General features: G+C 39.1%; 1 protein-coding gene across 1 annotated transcript in view; it reads right to left on the bottom strand.

Moving 5' to 3' along the window:
* Nucleotides 1–5,324: 5,324 nt before the first annotated feature.
* RALYL (RALY RNA binding protein like) overlaps nt 5,325–12,431 on the bottom strand; it is a 767,040-nt gene continuing 759,933 nt past the window's right edge. The window contains exon 9 of the mRNA XM_065902672.1: nt 5,325–7,071. Within this exon, the coding sequence (XP_065758744.1) occupies nt 7,054–7,071 (18 nt within the window). The 3' untranslated portion in view covers nt 5,325–7,053. The remainder of the gene's footprint in view (nt 7,072–12,431) is intronic.

Genomic DNA, 12,431 nt, shown 5'->3' with positions numbered 1-12,431 from the left:
TAAAAATGCATGTGTGGTCAAATTTTATTGCATTTTCATTATATTATACCTTTAAAAAACAGAACAATTGTTTTAAAAACATTCTCCTGTTTTATGAAAAAGGTACCTTTAGAAATTTGATCATTTTCTTCATTTTGGCTGAACCGTCCCTTCTTCTTTACAATGTCCTTGTTTTAGGAATATTCTGTGTTGATCCTCTCTCTGGTCGCACACCCATCTGTGAATGCAGGGTCGTCTCCCCTGTTTGCAGTCACAGGCGGGCTCGGGGTTTCCTGGCGGGCTCTCTCTGCCCGCGTGCAGGTCACTTCCCTGTCCAAGATTCGGGCTTCCACGGCAGGTTACTTGCACAGTTAGTCTCTGGTACAATTTGCATACACAGAAAGACTTTGGCTAGTTCGATTTGTTCTGGGATTAACAGATATTTTCTCCTATTTTAACTATTTTTCTCTCTGCCAGAATAGAGCACCAAAAAAGGAAGCTCTTTATTGACATATATTATTTAAAAACAAAACCCTAAAAACTTTTTCCTCCAAGATTCACTACTTCTAAGTAACTTTTTTTTAAAGTAATTACAACAATTATTTGGGATTTTTGTCCAGCTGCATTTAACAGAAAGTGCAACTCTAAGTAATCTGAAATAAGAAACACATTCATTAACTCACATAATAAGTCTAGTGGCTGTGTGGATCCAGGCCTTTTCATTCAGTGGCCCAAAGACATTATAAAGTCCCAGGTATTTTCCTTTTTTTTTTTTCTTCTGCCATTTTAAATATGTTGGCTACTCTCCTCATCATCGAGAGGTGGCTGTAGGAATCCCAGATCTACATTCTCACACAGCTTGGCTTGCAAGCGGAAACAAAGAACCCAACTCTCTCCTCTGTCTTCTGAGGAACAGGCGTCCTTTCTGAAGGGCGATCCAGCAGGAACCCCCTCATATCTTGTTGGAAAGAAGTGCGCTGTGTGCTTCTTCCTAAATAATAACGTTTTAGGGAGGTGCATTTCTATAACTGGCTTATGCCAGTGGTTCTCGCCCTTGTTCAGCCGCTAAGTTGTCGCCAACTCTTTGCGACCCCATGAACTGCAGCACATCAGCCTTGCCTGTCCTTCACTATTTCAGGGTCTTGATTCAAAGAAGGGGTGGCTGACGGGCCATCATTTTTATGCTGTTCAGCTGCCTGCCATTCTGTGTGCTGCTATTTAAGTGTCTCCATAGCTGTGGGAAGGAAACAGCGAGTGGGTGTGCAGACATGTGACCACTGGGACTGACTTGGAAGAGAGTGCCATTGTATTTGGGGAATAGCTTTGTTTTCTTCAGTATTTCAGGAATCAGGGTAGAAAGTTGTGGTGAATCCAAGCTTTGCTCTTTATACTTTGGAGCACCTATGCTTCTCTGTTTCAGCAGGTTGAACAAAGTTAAGGTAAAAAATACATGTCAGTCCGCTTCCATCAGAGCTGTAAGGAACAGGACTTCGGCATAGAGTGTTCTTTTTAATTTGCAATGTTGTTTTAAACTTTTTTTGTCTATCTTTATTCAGCCATTTTCCAATATTATTCCAATTTAATTAGCTTTTTGTTTGTTTGTTTGATTGCCCAAGTATAGACAGGGTTAAGAATCACTGACCTAAGTGTTATAGAAATCTATCTCTCTTACAAGTTGTTATTTAGGAAGAAGCAGATGACACAAATCTTTCCATCAAGATATGAGGGTATACCTGCTTGATCTCCCTTCAGAAAGGTATGCCTGCTCCTCAGAAGACAGGGGTGAAGGTTGTAGTAATGTTGGTATTTTCTTATTCACTAGACTGGGTGCCCTGAGCAAAGAGACTGAGCCACGCCTGCATGCCCACCGTCAAGTACACATACGGGATACGGTAAGGGCTCAACGCGGGTTTGGTGAACAGATGAACAGGCTGCTCTGCTCTGAGCAGACCGGGCTAGTCAGGGGCCAGACTCATGGAGCTGTTTGTCAACCTAGAGTTAGGGACTTGCGGATTCTTTACTTCTCTAGAGTCTATTCTGGACTTAGGAGCCCAAGTGGTCCTTTTAAGTTGGATCATATAATTCCTGCACTCAGAATCTCCCCATCCAGTGCAGCTGATGCAGCCAGTGAACTCAGAACCGCTCTTACGGCTCTGCGATCGGAAACCACGGCTTTTCTTTGGCCTCACCTACTTTCCTGTCCCACATTTCATTCTAACCCAGCCGCACCGCCCTCCTTGCTTTTCCTGACACGCCGAGTACATCCGTGCTTCAGGGGTTTAGGTCCTGCGCCTCCCACTCAGGACACTTTGCAGGAAATGGCCTTGGCTCGCCCCTCGCGGACTCCGCGTCCTTGCCAAACGCCCCCGCAGGGAGCCCTCCCTGACGAGCCTATGGGGGCACCCCTGCACAACCGCACCGGGTTTGCATTCCTTCCCAGCTTTTCTGGTCTCTGTTGATCATCACGATTACCTGCAGTACTATACACTGACTTCTTAATTGGCCTATCGTTGCGTCATTTCCCTTAACATGTAAGCTTTTCAAGGACAGGGCTTTTCAGTCTTCGATGTTTATAGTCGGACCCTATTGTTAGGAGTAGCGCTTAGCACAGAGTTGGTACCCAATTAAAAACTGACCGATTAAAGGATCTGTGTTCTTAACTTGGAAACTGGAGCTAACCACACTCTCCTGCAGTTTTTCTGTGCACTCGTGATAATGCATACAAAGGTATCAATATAGTTCTCAGAACATAGTAGTTGCTTAACAAATCATAGCTTTGGTGCTTTTTTTTACAGTAAGGTAGAAACTAAGAACATACCCTCTTTCATTTAATTCCACAGACATTTAAGGAGAAATGGCTAGTTAAGTCAAAGGCACCATTTGTACAGGATGTAAAGATAGAGAAGACATAGTCCTTATTATTAGAGATGCAACAAACACGGAGGCTGTGCTACATGCTCCGGCACCCCAAACTCTTGCATGAACCATGTTTAAGTCCCTAGAGTGGTTCTAAATACCTCCAAGGCTGACAGGAAGTCTTTTCATTAACACATAAGAAATTCACTTATAAGTTCCTCCTCTGCCAGAATGGCTTAGAACATTAGAGTAACACATCGCTCTTTCTTTAAGTTTTAGTCTTTGGAATCTGAACGTCTCTAGAAAAGGTAGATCAGAAACTTACAGATTTCTGATTGATTCAAAGACTTAAGTTTCTACCTTTTACATGTTATTTATACCACTCACATATCTATATAGTCAATATGTATATTTCTATGTACCTATATATAAATGTTTTGAATTAAATCACACACTTTCATCATTCTAAAGTATTTTAAGCCTGCAAAAGCATAGAGAAAATGAAATGAACACCAGTGTGTATGTGTGAGTTTGCTCAGTCGTGTCTGACTCTTTACACCTTCATAGGCTGTAGCCTGCCAGGCTCTTCTGTCCATGGGTTTCCAAGCAGGAATGCTGGAGTGGGTTGCCATGAGATATTCCTGACCCAGGGGTCAAACCTGCATCTCTTCCATCTCCTTTGGTGGGTGGATTCTTTATCACTGTGCCTGATCTATCTTTGATTCAAAGCATTTGACTCAACATTTTACCTAATAAATTAAAAAATCTTACAGATGCTATTGAATACCCTTATTCTATTCTCCCTTCTTTTTCTTAACAGAGATAGCCCTGAATTTGTTCTCATTACTGTAAGCTTTTTAAATTAAAAAAAAATTTTTCAGTTGGAAGATAATTGATTCAAAATGCTGCCGTGGTTTCTGCCCTGCGACAATGCAGATCAGTTATAATCACGTACACACGTCCCCGCCCCTCCAGCCTCCTCTCCCCTCCCAGCCCTCCCGTCCGGGTCGTCACAGATCACCAGGCTGGGCCCCCTGGCATGCAGAGCGGCCCCCAGTGATCTGTTTTACACACAATGGTGTATATGCGCCAGCTACTTTCTCAATCTGCCCTTCCCCCATACTGCAGAATTTTTTTGCTTTGTTTTGCAACTACTAAATCCTAGATATGGTTTCATTCATATTCATATTAAAGCAAAACAAAATAGGAAATCTCATTTCAAACTCTGGGTGTCTGCCTTCTCTGGAAAAATCAGGAAAACGGGTGAGTCCAGGTCTGCGTTTCTGAAGTAGGCAGCCATTGGGCCTCCTCATCTTCATAGTTGCATTGAAGGTCTACCAACTCCCTTCAGGCCTGCTTTGTGCGTTTGTATTTCTTATCAGGCCTCTGCAGGCATTTGCACGTGTAATTCCTGTTCTCCGAACTTTATTTTTTTTTCGAACTTTAATCCATTTAAAATAGTTTCTTCTTATCTTCTGTGTCACTTCTATCGTTTTTTGTGTATTTCTGCTTTGAAAACTATTCTTTTGTTGAAGCAGGTGGATGCAAAATTGGTATTTCCCCTTCCCATGATCACTAGTGCTCAGCTTACCGAACTTCCCAAGTCGTGGGCCTGCTGTCCCATGTTTTTTTCTTGAATTGAATGCATTGAGAAATGCCACTTCTCTTTCTTTCATGAGAATGATGTTATCTGAGAAGTCCACACTCCTCTCCTCATTTCTTAAAATCTTCCTTGTTACTTATTAAACTAAACCTTCAGGGCTCATAAATCCCCAATAATCTATATTTTGTTAATCTGGTGTATATTTTGTTCCATCCTTGTCATCAAAGGAAATTCTTAAACCAGAAATGGGTAGTGAATGAAGAGAAAGACCCATGGTTTTATGTTTCAAAGCCTGTGTGGAGAAAATCAACTCCAACACAAAGGATTATTTCATACATTTGAATTATTCGTTTTACTTTGGGAGCAGTTAATGAATATCTGAGAAAGTGTACTGTTTTTAATTTATAATAATAAATTCTATAGATGCTACACTGTTCATTGACTACTATGAGGATAGACAAATGGCAAATTGTACCTGTTGTAACTGTTGACAGTACCTGCAACAGTTCTTTTCTGGAGACCAGATCATGCCAGGCAAACGCGTCCGCTTGACAGCAGACTGTGAAATCACTCTGCTGATTTTATTCTCCTACAGAAGCGGGCTGTGCTTAGTCGCCCAGTCGCGTCCGACTCTCTGTGACCCCTGGGCTGCAGCCCACCAGGCTCCTCTCTCCCTGGGGTTCTCCAGGCAGGAACACGGGAGTGGGTAGCCCTTCCCTCCTCCAGGGGGTCTTCCCGACCCAGGGACTGAACCCAGGTCTCCTGTATTGCAGGCAGATTCTGTACTGTCTGAGCCGCCAGGAAAGCCCATTACAGAAGCATATACAGGCTCTTTGCAGCTTCAGAATGAAGACACAGCAATTACAAAACCTCCAATACTCATTGTGGTTAAAACCGGCTTACTACATTGTGGTTTTCACATTTTCTTAAAAAGGAAACATTCCTGATCCAGCCTCTAGGTTTAGTGGGCAAATTGTTAAAGACTTTAAATAGGAAAATGCAATGTATTTATTTTCTTTAATAACAGAGATCCTTTTGTTCTTCAAAATTTGGTTTTTTTTCATATTCTTTGTTGGATGAAATTGTGTAAGATTTCATTAGTTTACAATTAAAAGACATAGAGAAAGAGGATTACTCACCTTAGTGAAATTAAAGTAGAAAAATAAGACAAAACACACAAAGGTGATTTTAGATCCTCAATTTCTTTGAAAAAAGTGGCCTTAAACCTAATAAAGTGCTCTTGATGAGGTTGCATGTTTTCTCTCTGCTCTTTAATGAGCTGACAATCATTTAGTAGCAGAGTTTAGTTGGGCAGAGCATAGATACCTATATTCAAGTAGTTTTGCCTTCTATCCTGAAATACTTCCTCAAAATTCTGTATTTGGATTAAAAATGTGCTTTCTAGAAATATAAACCATACTATGCCTTCCATCATGGGTTGAGGGCCCTCTGACTTTCTATTACATACCAAATTAATGTGCCCCAGAATATGTCATCCCGTAAAATGTGTAGGCATATAGAACATGTAATCTGCATATTAATAAGGTTATGCTGCTTTCATTATTCCACTGATTTTGTGACATTGCAAATGACTTAAAAATTCAAACTGAGTATTAAAACCAAATGCACCCCCAAAGAAAGATACACACCAACTTTGTTTTAAAAGAAGCAGTATTTATTAAGAAATTATACACTTAATCCTCCTAGTCTGTGAAGATGGTTTCTTCCATTTCCACAGCACAAGACAACAGCTAAGGGCATTTGGAAAGCACTTGCAATGCCAGGGAATGGAGAATCCTTAGTAACAGGAGACGGAAGGGAGAGATGTATGCACTAATTTGAACTTTTGGATCCAAAGGCAAGACAGTCTTCCTTGCCAACCTAGTTCTTGTCTGTATTGGCATTAAAGCCCATCCGTGGGGTCTCCTGCCCAGACTGAAACACTGGGGATTAATTGGATCATTTCACTTCAGTCAAGCAGAGGATGCTCAGTTTAATTACAGGTCAAACCAACAATCCTTTCACTATTGAATCACATCTGAAATATCTGCATTCTTTATTAATAAAAATGGTGCTTACTGAGGGCAGAAATACAATTTTTCAAGTATTTTATCCTTATGATCTGAAGTACTTTAAACTATAAGTTAAAAATAAATTATAAAAACTAGCATACAATGTATCTTTTCTTACATGACATTGTTGGAAATAAGTTTTAAGTTTATAATTGCAATATCACCTGACTTTTATATATGATCAACAGTAAAACATGCTAATCATAAAAATAGCTTTTACAAATATACATTTGTATACAGTGTCTCCCTTACCATTCATAAATGTCCTTCACATTTTAAGACTTTTAAGACTTAAAAAAAAACATAATTAGCAAAGGGAAGAACACATTTACAATCTAAACCATAAAAACCTGACAATTATACAGCTTAGAACATAGAAGAAATGGAATTTCTAAAATTGAACAATACTGTCCATTTTATTTATTTGAGTTTTTATAAATTGAACTGAAGATGCTGCTATCCTGTAGGAAACCTCCTTTCACATTTCTGGGGGTTTTCACAGTTTCTCTTTTCTGCTTTGATGGCATCATTCATTACTTCAAATCACTTTATCTGTAGAAACTGAGAAAGAAAAATTACTTAAAATATAGAAAATTTTATTTCATTGCTGATAGCATGCAAAGATATATAAGTTAGATTTCAAGGCTTAATGAGGCAAAAGACAAAAGGAGTCTTAGATGTCTAGGATAAATACTTCTGAGAAGCTTTAAGTTCTCAGATCCTTTGTTGTATACAATACTAAAATTATTTATGTTTGTAGCATTATATGATTTTTTAAAAATCCAATTGATTTACTGAGACCAACAATTATTTTTCAATTATTTGTCGAGGTCAGAAGAGAACCACTAGTAGATCTAGGCTAAGAAGTCTGAGCTGCTCAGGAACCTTTACTGCCCCTAAAGAGTTAACATGGAGAATTTTTCACCTGGAAAAGGCTTTTAAGAGCGCATTCCTTAGCCTTACATACCTAGGATAGGAGAAAAAATCAATACAGGGATCTCATCTAAGTTACACAATGCTGGTTACAAAAGAAGGAATCCAGAGGCAGGAAGGACAGTGAAAGACTCAGGCCGCAACCAAGAGCCAGGAAACACCATTTAAAAGTGAAAATTCAATGGGTTGAAGAACTGAATTGAGAAATTGAATATGAATATGAAGATAAAATGATGCAAGATTATTTAGACTAGTGGAGAAGGGCAATTATTTATTCTAGAATTCTATCAAGTTCGAGGTCTTTGTGTTTAGGTAAAATATATACTTAAACCTACTGTCCGTCAACGTCACAGACTTTTTTGGCATTAGGAAACCTATGTCTTAGAGCCAAAGACAAGCAAATCAGTTTGGATGGGAGATGCTGCTGAGAGGATCATGCATCAGCTATCAATACACCCGGCAGCGCTCCTGGCTATCACTCCCAGGGGAGAACCCCAGATGTCTCTGTCTTGGTATTGTGGCACCAAAGCTGTCAAGCCACACCTGGTGTGGTCGGGCACTGATGGAATGACACTTTACAGCTCACTGTGTGTGCCAGGCCCTACGGTTGGCGAGCCTCCCTCAGAGTGAATGGGGCAAGTCACCGACGAGCATCCCTGCCGCTGCCTGAGGAGCCGGAGCCCGCTCTCACGGAGTCTGAAACACTAGAAGACAGAGGCGTGTCCAAGGACCACTGCCTTACACCTTTATGCAGGACAAAGGAACACTCACTTAACCTAAAGCCAGGGAAGTATTGGGTTGGCCAAAAAGTTCGTTCCTCCCCCCCCCCGCCCCGTAAGCTGGCTCTCGCTGCCTTTAACTTCATTGGAAACAGTTTTGTTAGCCTGTATTATGACAGATGTCATATCAGTGTGCATTAAACAAAAACAAAAAGAACCTTATCAAAACTGGTGAATTTTTGTGTAGCCATTTTAATATTGAAGATGGAAAAATCAAGCAGCATTTCTGGCATATTATCCTCTTTATTTCAAGAATGTTAAAAATGCAACCGAAATGCAAGAAGTAACTTGTGCAGTGTATAAAGAAGGTTCTACGACTGATCAAGTCATGTCAAAAAGTGGTTTGCGATGTCTTTTGCTAGCGATTTCTTGCTGGACGATGCTCCAAGGTCCAAGGACACCAGTTGAAGCTGATAGCCATCAAATTGAGACATTCAATGAGAACAGTCAAACTCACACCACATGGGAGATAGCCAGCATACTCAAAGTATTGCTGAAAATCATTTGCATCAACTTTGTATGTTAATCACTTTGATGTTTGATTTCCACATAAGTGAAAAAAATCCTTCTTGACAGAATTTCTGTACATGACTCTCTGTTGAAACACAACATAAAATGCACCATTTTAAAAACAAATTCTGACAGGTGATGAAAAGTGCATACTGTACAATAATGTGGAATGGAAGAGGTCATGGGACGAGCCAAGGGAACCACCACCAACCACACCAAAGGCAGGTTCTCATCCAAAGAAGGTAACCCTGTGAATATGGCGAAATTGGACAGGAGTCCTCTAGTTTAAGCTCCTTCCAGAAACCAAACAATTATTTCCAACACTCCCAATTAGACGAACTGAGAGCATCACTCCTTGAAAAGCATCTGGAATTAGTCAACAGAAAATGCATAATCCTCCATCAGGATATGGCAAGACCGCATGTTTCTTTGATGACTAGGGAAAAACCCTTACAGCTTTGCTGGGAAGTTCTGATTCATTTGCTGTATCAAGCAGACATTGCATCTTTGGATGTCCATTTATTTTGGTCTTTGCAAAATCCTCTTAAAGGAAAAGCAAAATATATACTCTTAGTAATCTTTTCTCCAGCCAAAGCATAGAAAAAATCACCAGGAAAGAAACTTCACAGGTTTGGCTTAAGTACACTTTAATATTTTGACATTCTATCTCTTTCTGCTTCTTTCTCTTAGTCCTGCTTTCTTTTTCTTCTTCTTATCTTATTCTCACACAATATATATTATATCCTTACTGATAAAATATATATGTAATTTAAAAAAATTAAGACATTATTCTATGTATTCTTTATGTAGTTACAGGCTATGTGCATTTACATGAGAAGAGACAATGAAATCTTGAACTTAAGGGTCTAACTCAATGTGCTACTTTTTGTGTGGTGTAAAGAAATTTTGTACATTTCTTATATACATGTATCAAAAATTATCCCTTATAAATGTGGAATGAATACCTTAATAAATAAAATTTAACAGAATTTAACAGCCTATAGAAGGATAAAAGGGAAAAGTGAAAGCCGCTTAGTCGTGTCAGACTCTTTGTGACCTGACCGCATAGACTATACACTCGATGGAATTCTCCAGGACAGAATACTGAAGTGGGTAGCCTTTCCCTTCTCCAGGGGATCTTCCCAACCCAGGGATCGAACCCAGGTCTCCCACATTGCAGGCAGATTCTTTACCAGCTGAGCCACCAGGGAAGCCCAAGAATACTGGAGTGGGTAGCCTATCCCTTCTCCAGGGGGTCTTCCTGACCCAGGAATCCAACTGGGGTTTCCTGCATTGCAGGCAGATTCTTCAACAACTGAGCTATGACTGACTTGCAAGCATAAACCATTGTGGTTTGGGGGTTTTGATGAACGATTCATGTTGCAGGAGGCTATATGCTTGCACTGCACTCTTTCCTCCAAGACCTCCATTGATCACTTCATTATTACAGATGGGAGTTGCTTAAAATGCTGCAGTAGCTGTGTATGCAAAGTTTACTAATCGTGGTTCTTCAGGTTACGTGATGGCAGATTACATGAAGTGGCTGTTATTAACCATACGGATACAGGCCTGAATATAATTCTCCTTATCTAAAGCAAAATAGATTCACCCTGCTTTCCATAGAACCTGTAGTCTGGGAAGAGACTAGTTGTTTGCTTCTAAAGACATGGGAGAAAGGGAACAACTATGACATTCTTGCTGCCTTTTTCTCAAAAACGACTGTCACTTAAACAGCTGATTTGTTTAGTATAATGTGAAGCTAATTGTGCTTTCCTTCTGTTGAATAGTGGGTAATTTATCTACTGGCTGTACAGGAGCTTGGATGCTTTTAAAATAAATTCTCCTAATGATGAATGCATTTTCAACTCTCAGTGTCCCCTATTTCTGAAAAACAAGAAAAAGAGCCACTCACATGGGCTTAGTTTGTATTCAACCAAGCAATTTACTTCTATTCGACAATGTTGAAAAGCAGAGTATTAATCTACAGAGAAAGCACATTTAATTTTAAACCTCATGAATTAATATATTTGAAATAAAATAAGTACAGCAATATATTGAATAAACACACCTTATTTAGAACTCTACCACAAAAACATACTTTAAAGAAAGTCTTTCATGTCAGAAATGCTTGTTATCTTTTTTTGAATTGAAATTTATAGATAATCTATATTTCTATAAAAGCAAAAAAATTAAAAGAAAAATGTGAGTAATGGAAGTTATATAATATTTTATGGAAAAGCAAGTCTCATGAGCAGGAATAATCTATATTTTTGTCACCACTAATCATGTTTACTGAGTATTATTCAACCATCCACTTTTTATAAACAATGTGGATACATCTGGCTTTTACAAATCCCTTATTACAACTGGGATCCAATTCAATCCAAATTTCTAAATAATATAAACAGAATCCCAGAAGTGACTGTTTATTATAAATTAGAAGTTACCTTCTATTGATAAACTCCGGGGCAAAATTGCATTATACTTTAAAGTGAAAGAATGACAGTAGAAAATCCACAGTCAAATGAAAACCAAGAGGGCAGTGACTCATGCTGTGTCTACAAATGAAGGCAGCTGCCCTACTGTGTGATTCTCAGAGGCTGACAGCCTCTGACTCTGGCGACAGGGACTGACCAGGGTAATTAAACAGTAAGCTCAGGAATCCCACCAGGGGATTAAACGCAGAAAGGGAATATCGGGAGCTTGAGAGGTGTTACAAGCTTGTGCAGTTATTCCGGTGGGAGTTCTCCTGCTTCAGCTGTCTAACTACCGTCAAGCATTTAAGCTGGGTGCAACCGCTGAGTGATCTATAACGCACGTTAACTCCAGTGATTCTCGGAGAGTCAGGACTCCTTGGCCAACCGTATTCTGGATGTGCTACTGGCCACTCTTACTGCTTCCTTCCTATCTCCATCCCATTTCCTCCCTCCTTACCTGTCTTTGCCTCTAATTCCTAACAGTTCAGCTTTATAATCCTCACCCATTATTCTGTCCATATTCCCATACCTTCATCTTATGCTCCATCTGTCTTTCAACATTCATCAGTGTGACCATGAGACAAAACCCTAGCTATTTATACTATAGTGGTTCACAATCTCCAGGTCCTTAGGCTTTATTTCATACCAAATGAAAAGGTGAAAAGACAAGGAAAATCAGTCATTTTCTATAAAATCGTTGGATTTACTACAAAGGTAATGCTCAGATGTTTGATGTCCTCTCTTATAAAATGAAGAAAAACAGAAAGCACTATTATAAAGCCATCAGAAAAGGAAAAAGAAAACAATGTTAATTTAACTTTATTTACCAAATCCAAATAACTTGTATTCTTACAAATATTGTAAAATGACTGCCAAACTTATGACATTCATATTTTAGTTTATGACACTGATGGTATAGATAAAATATAGTTTTTCACATTGAATTGAAAATAATGTGCTAATGTAAAATGACAATTAAAAATGCCATTTTCTTTATGGATATTTGGTTTGGGACAAGGTTTACTGTATGTGATTTTTAAAAAACTCTTTTCAGAGTTAATTATATCATTTTGTATCTAATTACTGCTATCTCTAACAGATACATTGGTACAGTAATAGTTTTTACATCCTGACACATAGATCATTTGTGTTTCTAGAGTCCACTTCATTTAATTGAAATCACAAATGATGTTCAAATAAGAGGTAAATATTGTCTTCTTTT

This window comes from Muntiacus reevesi, chromosome 12, assembly GCF_963930625.1.
Source record: "Muntiacus reevesi chromosome 12, mMunRee1.1, whole genome shotgun sequence".
NCBI classification, from domain to species: domain Eukaryota; kingdom Metazoa; phylum Chordata; class Mammalia; order Artiodactyla; family Cervidae; genus Muntiacus; species Muntiacus reevesi.
The sequence above is the reverse complement of the archived record's forward strand: the minus strand, read 5'-3'. Positions and strand labels throughout refer to the sequence as shown.